Source organism: Vidua chalybeata, chromosome 3, assembly GCF_026979565.1.
Source record: "Vidua chalybeata isolate OUT-0048 chromosome 3, bVidCha1 merged haplotype, whole genome shotgun sequence".
NCBI lineage: Eukaryota > Metazoa > Chordata > Aves > Passeriformes > Viduidae > Vidua > Vidua chalybeata.
In genome coordinates, this window is record NC_071532.1 from 103,528,491 (window position 1) to 103,546,416 (window position 17,926).

The window sequence follows — 17,926 nt, forward strand, 5'->3', positions numbered from 1 at the left end:
TTTTGTTTATCACACAGTGGTGTGAAGTGCACGGCAAAAACAATCTGTTCTACAGCACAGCTCTGGTCATGCCTGTGAAAAAAAGGTAAGGTATGAACGTTTGGTCAATGGCCCAAAATGGTGGGCAAAAAGAAATTGAGCTCTGGGTTGAAATGGCTAAAATGTCAACCTAAGTCTCTTGTACTCCTCACCCCGCCCTGGCTCATCCATGCCACACAAGCTGTATTTTTAGCTCTCCAAGCCTGTCAGCCTTTCTTTCCTGGGTCACTTGCAGTCCCAGAGAAACAACTCCCATTATCAGCAAAGACTTTCCCAGGCAAGATGCTTGGCCTTTTACAGACCTGCACATGGTCTGACTGATACAGAGATATTGCAGCACTTCTGAAAACAAGATGTTTTCACCAAAACACTCTCTGATAATCAAACAAATCAAAGGGCAATCTAACTGGATCCACAAAAGCAAAATGTGCAGCTGCCAAAGTACTGCTGTTATCTTTTGCATGGCTGGGTCACTGAGACATTTCACAGAAACAAAAATGTATTTCCTGTGTAGACCAAATTAAAATACCTCTGGAGAAATGTTTCATGTGTTCTAAACACCTGAACCTAGAGCTACCCAACTGGCTTGTAAGGAATGATAATACTTCCCAGGGGTTGATGGAAAGCACCAAGCACCCTCTGCTGTATTCATTACATTTAGGCTCAGCAGCAGCCTCTGACCTTGCAAATATCTGGCAGGAGGGTGCTGTGCCCTCCCAGAGAGAGGGAGCTGCCTCCTCTGCCAGGAGCGAGCTCTGATAACGTTGGAGGGCATTGCGGGATTCCACCCAGGTGTCCTTCCACAACAGAAGCCATTGGTCTCTCCTGGTCGACACACAGGGTTTGGAGAAGACAGCACAGTCTGTGAAAGGTAACCTGTACCCCTCCTCCTGGGTCTGACCAAGTGCCATCTGCACACGTGGGTCCCCTTTACTTCACAGGGAGGAGGACTTTGCTGCCCATGCACAGGTCTCTGGGGACAGATGGAGGCTGTGGGTCACTTGCTACACAGGTAACAAGACTTTGGTTTCCACCTCCTTAATTTTCCATTTTGATATTTTATTTTTTCTCCCTGTTCATTATTAGTTCATGTCCTTATACTGCAGGATCTGGCTGTTTTTCTTGCTGTTCTGGCTGGGACAAGGGAGGCAGATGGCTCCCCCAGGTTGGTGAAACATAAAAAAAGCAGAGTGGGGAGAGAGGAAAGGATGAGAACTTGGTTATTTTGCTTGTAACACGATGTGCCTCTTCTCTGCCCTCCAGTCCCACTGATTCATCAGCTCTATATGTGCTCCCACTAGGTTTTGTAGAGAGCAGTTGCCGCTCCAGAATTTTTTGGATGAAACTGAATAAACTCTTGCTCCAGGGAAAGTTCTTCCAGCTGGAAATCTATGGTGAGTTACAAGTGGCAGCCCCGAATGACATGAAGGCTGGGGAATCACCTAAGTGATCCCAGAGTCTGTGATCTGGATGCTGCTGCCATCTATTGATAATTGGTAACTCACCCCAAGGAACCTGCAGCACATCACTGTCACCCTGAGCCAGCCTCTGCCACCTCAGTTTGGCCACTAACCCTGCAGAGGAGTAAAGCTGGTAACTACAGCCACAGCCCCCTCTGCCCCATGCTACTGTGGTGCTGGGAAAGGAGAAAGGATGGTCTGAGGAGGAAGGACTGATATTTGACTTTCATTATTCTTCTGCTGAGCCTTACACATGTCTAACAAGGAAAACAAAGGCAACATTGCAGATTGGATATGACCTGAACAGCATAATGACAACAGCAGTGTAGGCTGGGTAATACCCAGAAAACACACTCTCAATGAGGGCTGAGTGAGTGCTGCAGCAATTAAAGGACTTTATTTCCTTTTTATTTAACACCACAATAGCATTTAAATACCATGATTCAGATTGGACAACGGGGTTCCATTTTCTACAAAAAACAAAAGTCTTTGGAACCAAAATGAAAACCAGAAAATTTTCACATCAGATTGTAAAAAGTATGTGATTTTACCCCAAACCTAATTAATTTCTCTTGAGATCAGTGCACTCTTTTCTGGGTTATGTTTTTCTTCATTTGATTTGGAGGCAGAACTGAAAAAATCTAATACGGAAAGGGTGTGGGCAGAAGGGATAGCATTTATGAGAGTAACTGATACTGCTGGAAAAAACAGACCAGCCTTCAGGCACAAAATGATGTTTGTTTCTTCCAGCTCTATCAGCTGGTCTCATAAAAGCTATTCCTTCTTCTTCCAAAATCATTCCTACTTATCTCCTGAGCCTATCCTGCCTGCAGGCATACATCTACAGAAACAGCAGTTCTAGAACTGTCCAACATATAGGCATGACGGACAAATCTAGAAATTGCAGTGGCAGCTAGTTAAACCCTATCTATTTGTACAGATTTTTGTGTCTAGCCCAAGACTAAAACAGTTCCTTAATCAGAGGGCAGATGACTAACAAAATATGATGTTATTAATTCTACCATCATCAAGAGCTGAGCACAGCCAGTCCCTGTCATGTCTCTTATTGGCTCCCCTATAGGCCTCACAGCATGCAGAGAGAAGCAGTAAACCTGATCAATATGTAAAAGTGCCCACCAAAACAGATCTGTGACCACATCCTTTGAGCAAAGTGAGCAGCAGATTATCCTTACTTGATGATTTTTAGAAACAGATGTGTTTAATAGCCCATAACTCTTTTCTAGAGAAGAAAATCGGGTAGGAAGAAATGTAAGTGATGCTTCAGAGAAACTCTCCATAATAGCACTTCAAAGTGGCAATGGCACAAGCTTCTGGATGCGAGGAAACAGGCATTGAAGAGCACATTATATGTGTGAGCTTGAGTCATGCCAAACTGTCTCATGCACTCCTACACATGCCAGCACAGTGTCACCAGCTCCTTAGCAGCACATGTCACTGGAGAGCACCCAACCCACATGGAGAGAGCTGCGTGAGAGGACCTCAGCACCACTCTGCCCCAGGACTTGTCTTGAGCTGTACATCCCACATATCTTTCCCTTTTTCTGTAGATCCTTATTCTGGTCCTGTTCTGCTGGATGAGAAATTAGCATCTCGCTGTGGCTATGTCCTGACAGAAGACGTGTGGGGCAATCCCGTCTTCCGTGCCTCAGTGCTCGGCTGTCACGTGGCCAATGAGGTAAGGCCCAGACATGGGCTTGGAAGCAGCTCAGGCAGTACATCTTCTCCAAAAATACAAGACTGAGATAGTATATGCGTTCTAATGGCATGTTTTGAGAATACTGAACTCAAGGAACTAGTGTTGGGAGTGTAGTGTAGAAATGAATAGGCAATGGCTCTCTGCTGTGAGGTTTGTTCAGTGTGACTGACATGGGATTTCCTCTCTCCATGGAATGACACTTATCCTAATGCTGCTGAGTAGCTGCCAGTTCTCAAGCATATCCTTGTAGCTGCTGATTTGCCAGAGAGTTTCTTGAAAGCCTCTCTGGAAAGAAGTAGGCATCTGCTTGAAAAAGTAATGTTTGCAGTGTGATTCTGGCAGATCATTTCCTGGCTTAATTTGTGTGGTAATGTGCCTGTTAACACATGCCTAGGAACGTAGATCACACATGTCTATTAGACCCAAATTTGCCTCATGTAACTTTAGCCATCTAAAAGATAATGTCTAGTCTAAACTAGTTGTTTACTCTTCCACAATAGTCAATGGAGAGAAGCAGGCATCTCCAGAAGGTGATTCACCCCTTCCAAAAATATGTGTAAAAGTGTAGCTTGGATTTCTAATTTCTAAATGTTAGTTGAGATGAAATGTACCCAAAACCAGAACAAATCAGAGTAGAAACTTCATTGCTTGTCCATGTTTAGTCTGGTTGGTCCTGGAAGCCCCACAGAAAAAATACGGTAAAACTTTATAGGCAGAGTTAGCTAACAAGAACGGGGGTATACAGTGTGCTGTGCAATGACCTGGATTTCCAGGCTGGAAATTTCTCTGTAAAGCTTTTACCTTCTTCTGTTGAAAAATACACATCTGTGTCAGATAGAAGGACAGTCCGTGGCTTTGTGTGTGGCTCCTGAGGAGCTGAAGAACCAAAAGGATTTTTTTTTACTGGTCTTAGTCTAGCATTAAACAGCATTGTAGATTAGATCTGAACTACTTAGATCAAAACAAAAGTTCCAGTACTTTCTCTCCATATGGAGACACACAGAGTCACAAAGAGGAGAAACATGAACCTCACGGTAAGGTAGGTCAGGTCTGCCCTTGACCAGCTGCTCCTTTATAGTGTGGCAAGAACAGAGCTGAGATGGGGTCTGAGGCAAAGGCTGTGAGTGCTGAAGCAATGTCCCTGGCTCAGTACGACCCTGGACACAAACCATTTCAGACAGGATGGTTTGTTGTAGGAGCTATTACTGCAGTTCTCAAGCTGCTCTCATCATTATAAAACACTCTCAGAAACAGAACACTGGGCTGTATGGTCCCATGCAGCCATTCCTGGAACCTTCCACACCATCTGCTGAATTGCCAGTTTTTGTTCCCAGGCAGATGAGCTGTTTTCACTGACTGTGAACATCAAGGTCTCCTCATTTTCAAGCATGAGGGCAGCTGTCACTTACACGTACCCTATGTACTGCTCCTATGCATCCTGGGCTTCAAGAGAAATCATGTGCGAAGAAAACTACATGGAGGTAAAACCCTTCCCACTGAAGGCAAGGCTACATCCAAGCTCCCTGCCAGGCACAGCAACCTCCACAAATTCCTGTCAGAAGTTGATTGTACCCCATGTACCAGGCATAATAGCAACGTACTATTTAGCAGAGTGTGTAACTGTAGATCTGATTGGTAACACATTTACATACCATAAATATTTTGTATGCAGTGAAACTCAGTTAACTGTACAGATTAAGTAAGGCAAGCCTCTGCAAGCAAATCAACACAGAGACTTAAGGCCAAGCTCTTAAATTCGTGAGAGTCTCTTTTGGTCATAAAGTGCTGCAGCATCTGTGCAAATGTCATCCTCATATCTGAAATAATAAAACCTAGAGTTTGCAGAGCTGCATCTCTGCTGAATCACACAACTCACAGGACATGCCTGTGAAACAAGAGCTGCCTCCTGCCAGGTGGTGCAATTGGGCTGCTTGGCCTGCTGCCATCACCTACACACCAGTGTAGAAATGAGGCAGCAGACAATCCAAATTTCATTGCTTTCTGTGCATGCCTGAAACAGGCAGGAGAAAGAAAACATACTTTTCCTGTCAGAACTCAAGGATGTGCAGTCATGTCTGGGTTGCAACACAATTAAACCATGGTACAGATGTCTTCTGTCCTGTTTCCTTGCCTCACTCTGCAGCACATGTGGGAAAAATTTACACCACAGCACCTACCTTACGTACTGGGGACATTTTTAGGTGTTCAGCCTGCATGGGAAGAGAGAACCAGTCCTGTTAATGCCAATAACCTGCTTTCCTACACCTCCAGTGGAGAGACACAGGCCAATTAACTTTCATTTTAAGGCCACAAAAATTACTGCCATCAAGAACCTCCATGGAAACACTTTAATTACCTCCAGTGAATGCACACTGCTAAATCCTGACAGATGCTGTTCCCCAGGCCTGTAATAACACTGAAGACCTGTTTGCTCCCATTGCTCCCAAAGAATCTCCTGTGTCCCCAGGTGTCAGTGAAGACTGATGTCCCAGCGGTTTCAAATGACTACACCGTAGCATGGATGTCAGCACTGCCAGAGGTATGAAGGGGAGTCTTTCCTAACAGTTCCTAGCCTGCCTCTTCTCTCTGCTCTTATGAGTCATTCTTGGGGCATAGCTCCATCTCTGACAAAAAAAAAAGGGAGTTGACAAATTTGCCGTCAAGTACTGAAAACCTCTCAAGTATTTTTAGACCTCTAGACTGCAAAAAGACATTTAGGTGGGAGAACAGAGTCATATGCTTGTTCCATTAGTGGAAACTGAGTTCAAGACAAACAAAGGTAGGTGGTTCTTCACACAATGGGTAGTGAAACTCTCAAACTCATCACCAAAAGATGTTGTGGCTGCTAAAAGCTTACTTGATCCCAAGGAAAGTCTGGAAAAGTTGACTGAAGAGAAATCAAATAAGACATACAAAATACAAAGAAGGTACAGATAGCTCAGGAGTCACTAAGATGAAAAATATTTGAGGCTGGAAAGAATGAGTGGGAAATGATGACAGGAGAATCTATCTTATGAGGAAAAGCTGAGGGAGTTGGGCCTGTTTAGACTGGGAAAGACTAGGAGAGGATCTTAGTACACAAGTATCTGAAGGAAGGGTGTCAAAAGGATGGACACAGGTTCTCCTCAGTGGTGCCCAACAGTAGGACAAGAGATAGACAGAAACTGATCCACTGAAAGTTCCACCTGAATGTTAGGAAGAATGAAACAGATTGCCCAGAGAAGGTGTGGACTCTCATCTGGAGAAGTTCAAATGCTGCCTGGACACAATCCTGAGCACCACACTCATGGGGAACCTGCTTAAGCAGGGAGGTTGGACTAGATGGCCTCCAGTGGTTCCTTCCAACCTTAACCATTCTGTGATTCTGTCAAATATACATGCTTGTCCCATGCTTCTCATGTCTTACTTGCTCCTGATGCCCATTTTCCTTTTGACTGTGCTCCCATATGGCCATCACTGCAGGGGACTCTGTTCTAGGCCAGTACAGGCATTGCTCTCTTCTAATCTTTGACACAGTATGGCTACACAGTAATGGTAGTGGGTCATTTGGCCTCTGTACTGCTCCAGCAATCAACAGACATGGAGACAATCTGTTTCTTAACAGCACAGATATTTTGTCCACAGTGGATTTGTTCAAGGTCACCTGTCTGTTTCTTCCAGGGCTGCTAGAAGAGTATCCCTAAACATGCCTTAAAGAGCTCTAGAATTCCTTATCTTTACATATTCATATATATATACACATATATATCTCAAGGGTATTTCTTGCCTGAGATGAGCTCGTAGTATCATTCCAGTTACTCTCACTTCTAACAGGAAAATAGGCACTACAGTATCAGTACTCCGCTTTTCAAGAGACTTTGGTAGACATAGAACTGATATAGCTCATCTCTCTCTTGCAGACTCAAAATGTTGCATACCAGCAATGGCAACTGATGTTTGTTTCTCCATCAGGGAGAAAGAGAATAACAGTAAGTGATGCAGTAAAACTGGGCTACAGCTTCAATAACAGCCTGTCCCGAGTGTACCTGCGGGCGCCCTACCACAGCAACGAGTCTGACGTCAGCGTGGTGAGTTGCTGACCCCAGTCAGACACAAAGCTCTGCTGTTCCCACTGCCTCTCCAGAACATAAGCTCTCTTTTTCTGCCTGGGCTCAAACAGGTCAGTGGTGTAAATATGAACATGATCACTTCCACTTCCATGTACAGGCAGCGGTGGCTGCTTTTGCTGATTGACACAACTGTCTCCTGTCCTGTTGGTAAGGATCTCTTTCTTCTTCACTAAAAATAACCACCGAAGGAGGTAGTAGAAAACACAGTCTTCCCATTCTCAATAAGAGAAGAGGTTTACAAGCTTCCCTCAGAACAACATGAGCTAAGAGTCTGTGGCTTTAGTCCCGGACAAACACAGTCCCTGCTGTGACACTACATTCCTTGTGTTCCCAGTGCAGTGTCATGCCTTGTCTCTGGTTTCTCAAATCCCCACATTAGATGCAGGAAACTGGAAACAAGCAAAACTGCCAGGGCCTCCCCTGGACTAATCCCACAGCCTTGGCCGTTCTTTTTCATACTATTCCATGCAAGGCATGCAGCTCTGCATCCCTGAAACTCACATAATCCTTTTCTCTGGAGAGACAGGACTATCCTGGCTTTTTGCAGACAAGTGGTGGCTGCACTTGGCTCTCACAGCCATTAATAATCTCACAGAGATTATTAATGTGAACAAATAATGAGGAAGCACAAGGTTTTAAGTTGATGAGACCTTGAGGCCAATATGCTCTGTGCCCTCTTCCTTCTGCCAGTAAGCCATGGGACAACAGAGCAGGTAGCTGGGAGCACAGCTGCCAGTTCTTCTGAATAAATTAATGATTCCCCTGAAACTGGTGATTCAGGTCTGCTTCGAGTTCCAGGGTCTCTGTGACAAAATAGCCATCATTTGGCTAATATCCTGCAAGGTGTTGCATCAATGAAAGCTGTAGAGATATCCTGGTGAAATGGAATCAGGGAAAGGCAGAGATAGGACTGAGTGGTAACTCCAATTGCCCCTTCTCTGGAACTGTCTATCTAACTCCACAGATGGCATCAGCTTCACCAATACCACGCTAACATGGACTGTGCCAAGAGTTATCCCCACACTAGTGGTCCAGGAATCCACCTTTCTGTCTAAAAGCATTGTAATGGGAGTGGATGATCAAGTCATAGTGAATCCAGAAGAGATGAACTACTTACTGGAGTACAACGAGACACACATCAGAATAACCATCCCTACTGGAGCAGGAGGAGGCAAGCTAGAGGTTAGTACAAACCTGTCACAACAAATACATTTGAGGGCCTATACTATGGATGTATCAAATCATGATAAATCCAAATACGGATTGACTGCTGCTTAAAATTTGCAGATACAATAAATATTTGAAGAGCTAGATGCTTCTTCTCTGTGTTTTGAAAGCACTTACTCAGAAACTAGGAATTCACAATGACAAAACATGGTAGAAGCAAGAAGCTGCCTTTTGTTAATAATCTATAAGACATACTAATACATTAAGAGTGAAGGAATTTCTGGACATTGGAATTTAATTGTCTTTGTTGTTCAATAATGAAACTAGTCCTGGTAAACCTCTGGCCTGGCTCAATGAGTAATTTCCCTGTCAATTTCCAAGACAGCATGATTTAGCAAGGGACAGGTTCTCTGCATGTTGTTGTGGTGCAGTCACCTGCTTTGAACACAGTTTATTCCTCATCAATATATAATTTACAGATACAGAGGCAATGTCAAAAGGAATGTTCAGTAGAACAGAGGAGAATAGCTTGGGCTGGAAGGCACCTTTAAAGACAATTTACTCCAGACTCCACTTCCATAGGCAGAAACATCTTTCACTAGATCAGGTTGCTCAAAACTCCATCCAACTTGAACATCTAGAAAGGAGTTGGCAACATTCCTACAAGATGGCATTGGTGTGATTTTTACTTAACCCCGTCAGGAGTTCCCTATTTGTGTAACAGACAGAACAAGAGACGTGACTGGTAATCCAGGAATGGTAAAAAGCCAACCAAAACAAATATGGTGATGTGCTAAACTTAATGAGGACACCCCTGATACTTCCTTATTAAGGGTCTCAGCAGTATCTGAGCCACACATGGACCAGACTAATGGGCCAAGCTACCAAACAAACAAGCAAAGTCTCCTAGTAAAATCCACCCCAAGCTGTACTAGAATACCATTTGCTCTTCCTAGTGTGAGAATCTTAACCATATTCAGTCATCTCTTCATTAAGCTACTGAGAAGACTTAATCACACATTTTACCTCCTAGAGCTCCATAACCGGTGGTGTGTATGGAGTCATTTACTGCATTGACCTGTTTCTGGAGCACACATGGACAGATGCAGATTGGCAAACCACGAAGTATACAGTCATCAAATCCATCACCACACCTTTCATGCCACAAATACCAACTGTTATCAACAGTAAGTCATTCCTCTCATTGACCCTCACCAATCTTCTGCTGTGCTATACATTGTTCCACCCAACCTATGCCACACATCTACATTCACCAGAATATTCTTAACTCCCACTTACAATTTTCTAGGCAAAGTCAAAATTCAAGTATTATATTAAAACAAACAAACAAAAAAACCCCAGTAAAAACCCTTTAGCCTTAACTTATAAGTTGCTGGTAAAAATGTAAACGTTTCTTTCATGTTAATCCCTGGGTTTTTCCAGTGAGCACTGGAATAAAGATGTTGTGATGTGCAGTTATCACACTGGGAAGAACTATCTGAGGACAGCAGTCATCGATGGTATTTTCTCCCCCAAACTGCCTGCATTTGATACCTTGGGAGCATACTGAAATCCTTGTGCCACCCAGTGCTGTAGTCATGGTTTTAAAATTTTATTTTCCAATGCATTAAGGCACTTAACATACTTGGAATTATCTGGATAAGTGATATAATAAGAAAAAGGAGTCTCTTACCATACATTATGATCATTTTTTCAAATTTTATGTGGCTGAACTAGATTCTAGATTTCATTAAAGGTATTGCACATCAGAATGCACCTCTAGAAAGTCACTGAATCCACTTTCTATAAAGCTCTATGTATTTGTTGTTAATCCCCTGCAGCTTGAAGCAATTCTCATGTACTCGGAGAATTTCAGATCTGACTAGAACACAAACACTCATTAATCAGAGCCATTAAAGAGATGGCTGTTGGCTAAGTTTCCTGGAATTTGAATGGGAGGCCACCCCAACCGTCTTCCTTATTTGATCCACATCAGCAGTAATTTGATGCTCTCTCCCTGCAGATACTGTGCCAGAGGAACGGCTATTTAATGTTGCATTTGGACATTTTCTTCCTGATGTCTCTCTGGTGGCAATCACAGTAGGAAATGTGCCATTTTCCCTGAGGGAAGCACAGCACCACGGCTTCAAGATTTATGAAACTCCCTTTTCTAATGGAACAAAAGCATTTATCCTGGAAGTCTCTTTTGATGATCCATATGTTCTGAAAGAGGTAGGATACAGCAGGTCACTTCAGCAGCAGAGTGGAGGAGGTGGGGCAGTCCCTTTGCAGAACATGGTCCAGCTTTTATTCACCAACAACAGTTCCTTGATCATAAAGGTGTCAATGAGTCTGAGATCATCTGAGTTAAGATTAGAGGCTTTTATGTGCCCACCTTGCTCTCCATAGATCTCTAGGAGATCAGTATCAAGTGTAATTAGATGGGATGAAATGTTACTTCCTTTAGTGCCTGTCAGCATGGCTCATGTCCAAGTGCATGCTCAACAGGAAGAGGTTTGTCAAGCCTGTATTAGATGCTGCCCTTTGAAACAGGAATGTCTTGGAAAAATAAATCAATTATTGCAATGCTGGCAAACACCAGTTTCAAAAATCCAGTAACTCCTGAACCCACTGTTTGACTGCTGGCCCAGGCCATGCCCCGTGCGAGCATGCTACGGGCAGCCTCAGGGTACTCTAAATGTAATTTTGTTAAGCTTCAGACCATTTGTAATCTAAATATTTGTAAAAGGTACATATTCACAGAGGGATTTCAACCTCTCTTTTCAGTGGGAGGATGCATAACTGCAAGTTCTCTACCACTTTTTCAACCAAACCACGCAGGGCTGTGATGCTGTTACAAGGAACAACATTGTGAACGCACAGGACTTGTGCAAATAGTTTTCAGGCTGCAGTCAAACCACAGTCAAATTGCATTAAGGATCAAAGCAAAAAAAGAAAAATCCAGAAGTATTTATTTCAGGTTGAACACCAGGTTTTGCTTTCAGCACTTTCAGTGAAGGAGACGAGGATACTGAGAGGGATCTCCCACAGCATCTCCTCATACCTTCTATTCAACCGATTACTTACTCTTCTGGTTTCAGCCCACACTCTGAGTAAAGACGAATAAGGATTTGGACCTGGATCTCCCTCTATGATCTCTTTCACCATTGGGCTACAGAGGAACCACCATTGTGTTCATTTCCATCTTCATTTTCTGAAAAGGCACAACATTCTCCACATTTATGTTTGGCTGAAAGAGCTGTTGAATCCAGGCCAGATTTCTGAATAGCTTTAGGTTAGCTGAGCTATTTGTAGGGGAGAGGAGGGTGTTAGAATAATTATTTAATGTTGTTCAGAATATACATGCCTGCTTATTCTGAAAGCTGCTGCAGCCTTACTCTTCTCTCCCTTTCAGTATGTGAATAGAAATGAAACAAAATACACCCTTCTGGTCAACTACACCCTTAGTGTGGGTCCACAGATGACACTCTACTATCATTCAGCAGAGGTGGAGTGCATGATTGCTGATATTGGTAAGCTTTCCCCTGCCATTAACTGGTTTGCATCAACAGCATGGCTGTCAATGAATTCAGCGAGAGCATCAGAGTGAGAGTGAGAGCTTTGGGGAAAACCCCACCCCTCCCCATAGCTCACTGTTGGTAACAGCCAAGTTGCTGCTTCACTGATGGCAGCTCTTCTGTATACTAGCAAGACAGTCTGCCCTCGAGACACTGAGAGCAATAAAACAAATGTGTAGAAGAAGTTGGCTTGCAAACTCAGTGAACAAGATGCCTCAGAACATGAACATACATATACTGGCAAAGCTTTCAGACATTGCTACAAGTTTCAGTTTGTCCTCAAACACAATTCTGCCTCCACATCCAGGGCAGAACTTTGACTCAAAAACATTGCTCTAATCTCCAAAGAGAGAATTTCTGTAAGGAGAAATCATTCACTAAGAGCTGTACTTAGCAGGTTACTGAAACAATTGGGAGGTCTGTTTGGTATTTCTCAAATTTATTAGATTTTTACATGCCACAAAGATGACAGTCTCCTCACTGTCCTATTTTATCTCTGAAATAGCTCTTGGTTCAGATCAAAGAAGGCTGATCAAAAAATATATTTACATACATAGCTCAGCTTGCCTTACTGAAAGAGGGAACAGTCCTGGAAGCAAACTGGCAGGCCACTGCTGAAGCAGGACTTCCCACCTCATCAGATGTCAGCTGGTACACCCCCCTACCACACAGCCAAGCCCTGCAGACAATGCCAGCATGCACATAACAGGCTGCTGGGGTTTCTTACCTGTGACAGAAATCCCTGCCTGGGCCAAACCTCACCACTCAAACCTTCCTTCATTGCTAACTCTTCATCCCACCTTCTTCCCACAGAAGTACCAGAAGCAGTTGGTTCCTGTGATGAAGAAAACCTGTATCTAACCCTGCCCACTTTTGGCTTGCACCAGTACTGGGACCTGTACCTTGGCAACAAGCTCCTGAACCGGCACCTTGCCCTCACCAATGGGTACCTTGCAGCTACCAACTCCACACACCTGATCTTGCAAATACCTCTGTTTGCTGGGGGGCTCATCTATGAGGTAAAGGAGCTGTTCAGAAATGCCTTTTCTAAAGCACATAGGACTGTTTGCTCTCATTGAGTCCTACAGTCACAGTCTCTAGTGCTGCGGTATTACATAGATTGGAAAACCTCCAGAGAGAAGGACTTGAGACAGAGCAAGTAGGATAAGAGGCATTAGACATGGACCTTTATGGAAATGCCGTGTATTGTGCAATCTGCAGTCCCCACTTGTCTCTAAAAGATATGCAGCAAGTCTTCAAAAACAAACTCCTCAGTGTTTTTAGTAAGATGAGGCAAAATGTCCCATCTGCACTGAGCCAGAAACAATATTTCAATATAGCTTTTATGAAAGCAGATCTTTTAAAGGAAATTTTGCAGAAATTTTAAGACATGGCAGGGGAAAAATGATGCTGTAATAATTTGAACTATTCTACAATAATCAGCCCAAATTTATCTCTGTGACAGTGACTGATAAATTCATACAAGAAAACTTGTACTTGTACTTCTGCCCCCATGTTGCTTCAGGCTCGAGCCTGCACACTGACTTAACTCTTGTGACTTGTTAGTATTCAAGTGGCACGAGCTATGGAGCAGAACTTGGTACACGTGGATGATGTACAGGAGATAACAGATCTCTTCCATCTCCTCCTTCGCAGGAAGTGTCCTTTCAGAAAATTAAAGCAAGGTTTGATGTTGCCCTAAGGAAAGTGAGAACTATGGAGACCTTACAGATGTTCTCCATTAGCTGCAGTTTTAATTCTTCAGCATTTATAAGTAAGTTATGCAACTGATCAATCAATAAAAAGATGTGTGATTCTTTCTCGAGCTCATAACCAACTCTCTGCCTTTCTCAGTATGCCACCCAGATGGTACCATAATGGTATCTGCCCAAATGAAGACAGTTCCTGCCATTGACATGAGTAAAACCAAGCTAAGGGACAGCTCCTGCAAGCCTAGAGAGTATAATGAAGCCCATGCCTTCTTCAAGTTCCATGTCACTACCTGTGGCACTTCAGTAAGGGTAAGTCCATGACCAGAGCAGATACACCTGCTGGAACCCTCTGCCTCTCCTGCATTTTCTCTTTTGGTCCCCTACCCCAGCTCCTGAGAAGAGTCAATTTACAATGAGCTTCCCATATGCACAGTTTGAAGGTGACCACATTATTTATGAGAATGAAATCTCTTATGAGAAAGAGACTCTTCCAGGACAGAGCATACCAACAATCACAAGAGATCCAGACTACAGGTAGGAGCTGCTGCTCGCTGACACTGCTCACTTCTGTACAGCTGCTGGGAAACAGATGTGAACACAAAAATTGCTGTTTCTTCTAGACTAACAGTCTTGTGCTACTACCAAGCAAAAGAGACCCTAGTGCTTGGTGCCTTCTCCAGGGACCTGGCCACATCTCCTCCCTTTGGCTCTGGGACAATGTTTCCACGTTCAAATACTGCAGGTGTGCAATTCTCTTCCTCCATTTTTAAACCTCTCTGACTTTCAGTCCTAAGTTCCCTTGTTAAGACATGCCTTACTTTCACCTAAAGAACCTCACTAACATTTCCTTCTCTGCAGCTTACAGAAGGGTAAGACAAGCTCTGAATGTAGTTTCAAGAGTGTCCAAAGGTAAATCTCCTCCTATGGAAATCAGAGAATTTCCAATTATGTTTTAGTTTAAATAATATTAAACAACAACAAAATCCCCTGACATTTTCTCAAGATGAATCCTTCATGGAGTTCTATGGGCCCAGCATGGCAATACTCAAACAACCCATGGAGCCTGTGTTTCTTGAGGTGGAGCTGAAGGATGAGAGCCCCAATGTTGAGTTATATCTGGAAAACTGCTGGGTAGCCACATCTCCAGACTTCAACAACACCCCAAGATGGAACATCACTGTGGATGGGCAAGTTGTATTAAATATCCAATGATCTCATCAGCAAAGCCCTAATTTCTACTTAAATCTGTTGATCTTTCCCCTCAAATAGGCGTGAGATTAATGGCAGTGAGTTTGCTGCAGAGTTCTGCCCGGTACCTGTTAGCCCCAGGGTGAGACACCCTTCTCACTTTAAAAGGCTGGCCGTAAGGACCCTGGCACAGCAACTGGAACAGGTAGGATTGAGTGAAAGGCTCAGCTCCCACTCATGGACTCTATCCTGGAAGTCTGCATGATGCTCTTAGTCATGTGGTTTAGTTGGAGGTAGCAAGGAGCAGGAAGTTGGAGTTGATGACCCATATGGGTCCCTTCTAACCTGAGATATTCTGTGACTCTATGCTTCAAGAAATAGATTTAAGCACCTCACAGACTTAAACCCTAACCAGCATTCAACTCAACTGCCCTGACTGGTGTGCAGCTTTAATTCAGTTCTCTTCTTAAATCTCCTCTGCCACCTAACTGGCTTGAGATTGGACAGGCTGGAGTAAACAAAAGAATTTGGTACATAAATATGATTTTTATATGGTGGTTCTGGCTTTGTGTAGGATCAGATTCATATCACTTCAGCTCAAAATGTCTAGAGCAGAAAAATCAACTTATGAATCCCAATATCCACATGAAGTTCAGCTCTGTTGTCTCCCATCTGTCCTAGCCAGTCATCCTTCTCCTCGGGTGTCAGCCCAATGGGCAGAGAAGCAGAGACATGTAGGTTTGATCTTAAAGTTTGAGATCTTGTTCTCCTCTAAGGACTAAGGAGAGCAGAGAAAAACCCAGGACAGTCACCTGAGGGTGCTTTGCTCCTTGTGCATCCAGCTGAGTGAACTGTCTGTCCTGACATATACTGATACCAGCCGTGGTGTGTTCACCCTGCCTGGGCAGCTCAAGTAACTGCATCGTTATTTACTTAGCCTTTCATAGGCACCTCAACTCTTGAACTTGCTAGAAATGAACATGATGCAATTCTGGCTTGTGCTGCTTCCTAAGTGTGCAGTAAGCACCAGACTGAGTTTCTGTCTAGTTTTGATACACTGCAGCACATGAGGTTTTAACTTCTCCTGTCTCAGCTTCTCAGTTACCAAACTGCCTGAGGGCTTCCTTGGCATCAACTTTAAATTCAAGGCAGGTTCAGCTAGAAGGTGCCACATGGAGCTGTTCATAGAAGCATAAGTCTAATCAGCTGTAGTTTCTGCAAAAGGCAAAGACAAAATAATGCTCTGCAAAGTAGGATTTGATATGGATGAAGCGGCAGTTTTTCTTCTTCTCAGGTGTATGTGCACTGTTTGGTGGCAGCATGCTCTCCTACCAGCACACAACCTGGCAGCACCTGCAGAGGACAGTACAGCTCAAGCAGGGAGAAGAAGGGTAGGTTGTGGAGGAGAAAAAGAACCATTGCAATGCACCCCTGACCTGATGTTTCTCAGAGATTTAGGAGCTCTGACTTTGGCATCTGAAATGCCTCAAGCATGGACTGTGAACGTTGATGTCACCTTTAACATGCAGCATGTTTGTATTCTTTAAAAACTGTATCATTCGCAGGCTTTCCAGGTCACCCTTCTCACAGTCTCCAGGGCTATGTACTTGCTGGACCAGTATGGATTGTTGCTCCAGATCGAAGATGACACATGTAAACTGAATTTGGTAAGAACACCAGGCCCTGTGTACTCAGCCTGAGAGGTCACCATGGTTTGTGACATAAGTAGAGCAGAGTCTGTCCTTGATGACCTCAAAAATAAAAGTTCTGGGACAAGAACAGGGAATGGACATGGTTTGCAGTCCCATGGTGTCAGTTGAGCCCATGAGAGAGGGAAGAAGGAGAGCTCCCTGCCAAGCCAAACACAGCTGGTGTGGCTCTGGAGCAGATGCCAGCAGCAGAGCAGGGCATGCTGGACTTGGGCCATAGCAGGCAGTTTTGGAGCCAGGTATTATTTCAACAGGTTTTCAACGGGACTGCCCCCAGTCTGAGAGAAAACAGATCCAAAATTTTAGAAACAAACACTAAGGCACTAAGGCACACTGCCATATTCCAAATGCATTTGAATGGTTCAAATCCTCCAAAAAGTCGGGTTTCTCCTATAGCTTCATCCCCCCTTGGACAACCAGAGCTGCTGAGCTGTCTGCTCCAGCATCACTCCTCACTTCAGCCTCTGTGTGTTCTCCAACAGTACCTGAAGGCTCTGCTGTGCTGGCTGCTTTCCAAATGGTGCCACTGGGCACAGGAGCTACTTCTTCCAGGAGCCACCAGAACTATTTGCATGAAGTTTAAAGACCAGATGATGGGACAGCACTGCAAAGTTCTTGAGTCTGCTAACAAGATCAGTAAATCTTGCAACCTGTTGCCTCTCTAAAATGGCTATAGAAGAAAACTTAGCAGAAAACGACCCAAGGCTGCAAAATAACACTTTCTGTTTCTTCCAGATGCTCAAATATGGACTTGCGGATCACTAAAATTATTCCAGACCCGATTGTGGCTGCTTCTTGTAATATTTCATAAAGTGATGCCAGTCTTCCTATCTGAATGTAAAGTGCAAATCTGAAAAGTCAAATAAAAATACACCAGAACAATGTATGCACAGAACATCTCCTTGCTAATGTGCAACAGCAACCATCTGCTGTACCAACACTGGCTTCAAAGAGCCAAGCAATCACTGCCAGCGCCCCTCCAGCAGGCAACACTAGGGCACACACTTCTTCCCACTAATGCAGAGCTTTGTCTGTATCATGACATCAACCTGACATTCTTGGAAACCTGTTAGTTCCTCATTTTCCTCTCGCCTGCCCCTGTATGGAAAAAGTTACTCTATTTTATCTCTACAAAATGTGAGCAGATGGACACTGTAGTATGAGCAAAAATGACACCTGGTATTTTTTGTTTCTGTGCACACAGAAAGCTTTTTTTTTTTAATTCTTCTTATTTTTTAGAGATCAAG

At 43.8% G+C, this 17,926-nt stretch overlaps 1 protein-coding gene across 3 annotated transcripts; it reads left to right on the forward strand.

The window, feature by feature from the left end:
* Window positions 1-853: 853 nt before the first annotated feature.
* Window positions 854-17,565, forward strand: LOC128785437 (zona pellucida sperm-binding protein 2-like). 3 transcript variants are annotated; one of them, XM_053938017.1, is made up of 23 exons: window positions 854-1,051; window positions 1,146-1,204; window positions 1,341-1,433; window positions 3,068-3,195; window positions 4,551-4,697; window positions 5,684-5,755; window positions 7,116-7,283; window positions 7,376-7,472; window positions 8,290-8,507; window positions 9,526-9,679; window positions 10,516-10,724; window positions 11,908-12,025; window positions 12,884-13,089; window positions 13,727-13,844; window positions 13,925-14,091; window positions 14,216-14,316; window positions 14,403-14,524; window positions 14,641-14,691; window positions 14,786-14,969; window positions 15,052-15,175; window positions 16,265-16,361; window positions 16,536-16,637; window positions 17,141-17,565. In XM_053938017.1, exons 1-22 carry the CDS (start codon window positions 1,023-1,025, stop codon window positions 16,616-16,618), a joined length of 2,745 nt encoding a protein of 914 aa, XP_053793992.1. In that variant the 5' UTR covers window positions 854-1,022; the 3' UTR covers window positions 16,619-16,637; window positions 17,141-17,565. The 3 variants fall into 3 exon arrangements, with proteins under 3 accessions (XP_053793992.1, XP_053793991.1, XP_053793993.1); XM_053938016.1 differs by having other exon boundaries at window positions 17,162-17,565; XM_053938018.1 differs by lacking the exon at window positions 4,551-4,697 and having other exon boundaries at window positions 17,162-17,565.
* Window positions 17,566-17,926: the final 361 nt, after the last annotated feature.